At 38.5% G+C, this 4,915-nt stretch overlaps 1 protein-coding gene across 1 annotated transcript; it reads left to right on the top strand.

The window, feature by feature from the left end:
- Window positions 1-1,836: 1,836 nt before the first annotated feature.
- LOC137885439 (pyrin-like) lies at window positions 1,837-4,560 on the top strand. Its single transcript, XM_068727719.1, has 3 exons — window positions 1,837-1,927; window positions 3,144-3,411; window positions 3,503-4,560. Exons 2-3 carry the CDS (start codon window positions 3,153-3,155, stop codon window positions 3,655-3,657), a joined length of 414 nt encoding a protein of 137 aa, XP_068583820.1. The 5' UTR covers window positions 1,837-1,927; window positions 3,144-3,152; the 3' UTR covers window positions 3,658-4,560.
- The last annotated feature ends 355 nt before the right edge of the window (window positions 4,561-4,915 follow it).

The following is a 4,915-nucleotide window of genomic DNA, read 5'->3' as shown; positions in this document are numbered from 1 at the left end:
CTCAATAATGGCTCAGCAAGGAAGTGTCATCTTTGCCCCGAATGTCGCAGCTTCCACCACTGGAACATGGAATATAAACATCCCCAAATTGAATCATGAAACACATCCAGGTCGAGATAATGGAATATACACTCGTTTTGTTTTGTTAATTTTATTATTATTATTCCTGTATTGGACCCTTTGCTAAGCCCCGCCTCCTGCTACTACTCCATCAAGTTGTCAGAGCTACGTTACCATGGAGCCCACACTGTCACTAACTGCACTCCCTGAATAAAAAGCGATTTCAGAGTGAAGCAGACAGAGGGGTCTACATACAATATGCATTCAAAGAATATATATGGAGCTGATTCAGCAGTGAAAACAGGTGAGAAAGAGAAAGATAGAAGCTAAAGCTACAGATCACAGTGTGAAAGTGAAACAGCACATCACCTGATGATCGAGACAGAAGACAATGAAATGATGGAACAACTCTGTTCCTGTAAAGCCTGGTAGGTCTTCATTCCCCCTCACAGCCATTAAACAGCAGCATGTGTTTACATTCAGTACACCTTCAGCAGCTAAATCCTTTATATTGACCACTAGACACCAGATCTGTCACTATATACATTTTTAGACCCAGTACCTTCAGTCCATTGTAATATAATTGTTTTAAAATGTGCTAGAACACAAGCAGCCTGTATTTTTATAACACTTGTGTAAATAGTTAAATATGTGTGTACTCATGGTACTATTTCTCTCTCACAGAGTTTACCAGGAGGGCTCAGAATAGAAAATGTGTAAAAGTTGTAATCCTTAAGAGGAACAGCTGACTCCTTAGCCAATGAGAACTTAGAGACAAATACAGAGAGAGTACGTTGAATTGGACCATGAATACTACAAAGTCTTAATTCCTAAGATTTTCATTATATCAATACACATGTTTGTGGTTTAAAGTGTTGATCCTGAGATTTAAGTACAGCTCCGTCACGTCTACAGGTGCTTGTCATCTCCACCTGGTGTCAGCAGGTGGAGCCACGTTGACGTGACAACAGGTCTGTGTGCTTCTGTATCTGTAGGAAGATTAGGACAGAAAGAGCCTCAACAAGTGTGACAACATATCTATCTCATATATTTTTTTTTTTTTTTTTTTTAGTGGACCTTATGTGAAACATCTTCTGGATGATGTGATTGATCAAATAAATCCGGTTGAATATCAAGAAAGCAGTGATGTGAAACTGATTTTGTGCCATTTCCTTCTTCATGACTTATAATTATAGTGTGACTGTCTAACTTTTGCACAGATTTTCCCGCTGAAATAGTTTCAGATGCTTTTCAATTGTTGCAACCTGCTACATCTGACATTTTGGATTGACGAATAGACTTTTGACGTCTGTTCTCTCTGCGCTTTAGTGCAGCCATTGTTATCTAATCCGATTGCTGTTATACTAACCCAGAGGGACTCTTGTTAGCGCAGAGTTATTAGTTTGTTTCTTTGTTTACTTATTTATTTATTGAAAGACAAAAGACAAAACATTAACATAATGAAAAGAGGAAGACATAAACAGTGAATACAGGACAGTTATTAACATTTTATTAGGGAAAGATAAAACAAGATTAGTTTATTCTATATCAATAAAAATAAAGTTGCAAACCAAAAGAACTAACAGAAAGAGTCAAACACAAACTGTTGACTTATGGATGGAAGATCTGTCTGTCTAAAACATTCCTGTGTGCTGTAATGTAATCAGGTTTCCCTTTGATGGAGCTGAGGGGCTCAAACGGGGGGAGAACTCAAGGAAAGTATTTTTGGATGTGAAGCGTTCCAGATGTTTACATCGAGCTGAACCTAGTGGTCGAGCTGCAGCCTCACATTCTCTAGAAACCGAAACTAAAGTTTTACCCGCCAGTATTTCTGTCGCGTGGTGTACTGTGGATGGTCGGTGCCGCGGTGAGTCCTTTTTTCTCTTCAAATGTTCATTAAATGATACTTTTGCTTCCGGCGCCGCTTCGCTGTTTGAGCTCTTTGTAAAAAATCAAACAGTTAAAGTTTCAGCAGAAGTTAGTAAAACCTGACGGAAGCATGTTTGTCGACACAATGTTGTAACACGGACGGTGGTGTCGTCTTTACGTGTGTCGCTCTTTCTCAGGGGATCGTAACGCTGTTAGTTTCATATTAATATGAATCCTTTATGCTATTCATGTCTTCATTGATCCGCTATAGGAGTGCTGTAGACCGTGAGCCCAAATATAAGTCTCAGATCCTCACGAGAGTCCAATAACGTTGTGAAGGATTTCCGGAAATGACTTTCTACTAAAGCAGCCGTTATGAAGGGTTTATACACCGAATCTAAAGGCTTTATTAATGTCACTTCATAAGTTACTAATAAGTGGTGAATTTGATGAGTTTTGGTAAATCTTTCTTTATTATGTAGCTCTTTAAAGTGACACTTTACACGACGATCAGTGGTCTCACCATCATATATGTGAGAACAGTTGTATTATGTAAGCAGATAACCCCGATGGATCGGGCGATTGCATGAACAACTTGCATTGTGGGAAATGTAGGCTCCAGTTGTTAACTTTCCAGATGAATTATGAATTGTGATGTTCAAAATATAAGTACTTGTTATTAAATAGTATCAGGTATAATTAATAGTCATCAAATATATTTATGTTAACAATGGTGGAATGTAACTATTTACTAAAGTACTGTTCTAAAGTGTGATCTTGAAGTACTTGTACTTGTGTATCTTCATTTTATGCTACTTTATTCTTCCGCTCCACATCTCAGATGTTAATATTGTTCTTTTTACTCGACAGCATTAATGCAACATATAATATCTAATAAATGATGACATATTGATTCTAGAATAAACTTCCCACAATATATAAAGTGATTATTATGAGCTCTACCTTTACCAGCTGCAACATTATAGGGATGGACACATTAATGCATCAATAATTATAATCCAATAATATTACATTATCCTGAAATGGATGATTTGGTGATTTAATTTGGTCTGACTTTAGCAATTATGTGCTAATCATATTTAAAATACAGTATAATAGTTTAATTATTTATCCTGCGGTCAGGCAGCTCAGCCAAAGAGGGCAAACATTGAATGCTAATCTGGAAACGTATTTACCCTCTTCTACCTGCACAGTGAGCAGACATGGCGGTTCTAGATCTGCTGCTTGAGACTCTGGAAGATCTGCTCGAAAAGGACTTCAAAAAGTTTAAGTGGTGGCTCGGGAATGGTGGTGACTTCAGTCCGATTCCCCGGTCCTACCTGGAGAAAGCGGACCAGATGGACACTGTGACAAAGATGATAGAGACCTACGGTGAAGAAATGGCTGTGAAGATCGCTGTTGATGTTCTGAAGAAGATGTGCAACAACAACGCTGCAGAGAAGTTGAAGAACAGATACGCAGGTGTATGTTTCTTAAATACATTCAAATTAAGCAAAATCAGATTCTTAACCTTTATTTTACATTATTCTCTGCATCTGTATGTTTTCATCAGCAGGGGGAAACACGTCTGCTGTAGCACCTTCTGCTGCTCCTGCAGCACCTCCTGCTGCTCCTGCCTCAATAATGGCTCAGCAAGGAAGTGTCATCTTCGCCCCGAATATCTCAGGTTGCACCACTGGAACATGGAATATAAACATCCCCAAATAGAATCATGAAACACATCCAGGTCGAGATAATGGAATATACACTCGTTTTGTTTTGTTATTTTTATTATTATCATTCCTGTATTTGACCCTTTGCTAAGCCCCGCCTCCTGCTGCTGTCCCGTCTAGTTGTCAGAGCTACGCTACCATGGAGCCCACACTGTCACTAACTACACTCCCTGAATAAAAAGCGATTTCAGAGTGAAGCAGACAGAGGGGTCTACATACAATATGCATTCAAAGAATATATATGGAGCTGATTCAGCAGTGAAAACAGGTGAGAGAGATAAAGATAGAAGCTAAAGCTACAGATCACAGTGTGAAAGTGAAACAGCACATCACCTGATGATCGAGACAGAAGAAAGTGAAATGATGGAACAACTCTGTTCCTGTAAGGCCTGTTAGGTCTTCATTCCCCCTTACAGCCATTAAACAGCAGCATGTGTTTACATTCAGTACACCTTCAGCAGCTAGCGTAGTGTAGAAGTGCTAATGATAATGTATGATATGCTAAAATACTCTGCTAATGTTGGCTCCACAGGTTTTTATGTGAAACATAACATTTTAGTAATGTTTATCGGACCAATACTATCAAAAATGTGTATTGACATAATGATAATCTTAGGAATTAAGACTTTAAAGTGTTGATCCTGAGATTTAAGTACAGCTCCGTCACGTCTACAGGTGCTTGTCATCTCCACCTGGTGTCAGCAGGTGGAGCCACGTTGATGTGACAACAGGTCTGTGTGCTTCTGTATCTGTAGGAAGATTAGGACAGAAAGAGCCTCAACAAGTGTGACAAAATATAACTTTTTTTTTTTTAGTGGACCTTATGTGAAACATCTTCTGGATGATGTGATTGATCAAATAAATCCAGTTGAATATCAAGAAAGCAGTGATGTGAAACTGAATTTGTGCCATTTCCTTCTTCATGATTTATAATTATAGTGTGACTGTCTAACTTTTGCACAGATTTTTACGTTATGATGTTTTATTGTATATCAATAGAAATTAAGTTGCAAACCAAAAAATCAAACACAAACTGTTGATTTAAGGATGGAAGATCTGTCTGTCTAAAATCTAATAGGATTTCCCTTTATTGGAGCTAAGGGGCCCAAACAGGTGGAGAAAGTATTTTTGGATGTAAAGCGTGTCGGCTGTTTGTGATTGAGCTGAATGTTGTGGCCTCACAATCTTCTTCAGTTTCACGGAGATGCTTCGCTATTATCTCCTGCTGCCTTCCCTCATCAATTATACATCAC

This window comes from Cebidichthys violaceus, unplaced genomic scaffold (genome assembly GCF_023349555.1).
Source record: "Cebidichthys violaceus isolate CVI_PGR_0920_01 unplaced genomic scaffold, fCebVio1.0.p SCAF_4, whole genome shotgun sequence".
Classification (NCBI taxonomy): domain Eukaryota; kingdom Metazoa; phylum Chordata; class Actinopteri; order Perciformes; family Stichaeidae; genus Cebidichthys; species Cebidichthys violaceus.
This window is presented reverse-complemented; position numbering and strand designations above follow the sequence as displayed.

Coding starts and splice junctions, on each gene's coding strand:
- LOC137885439 (XM_068727719.1), top strand. CDS start 3,153: ATGGCGGTTCTAGATCTGCTGCTTGAGACTCTGGAAGATCTGCTCGAA. Junction 3,412..3,502: donor GTTGAAGAACAGATACGCAG/GTGTATGTTTCT, acceptor TGTTTTCATCAG/CAGGGGGAAACACGTCTGCT.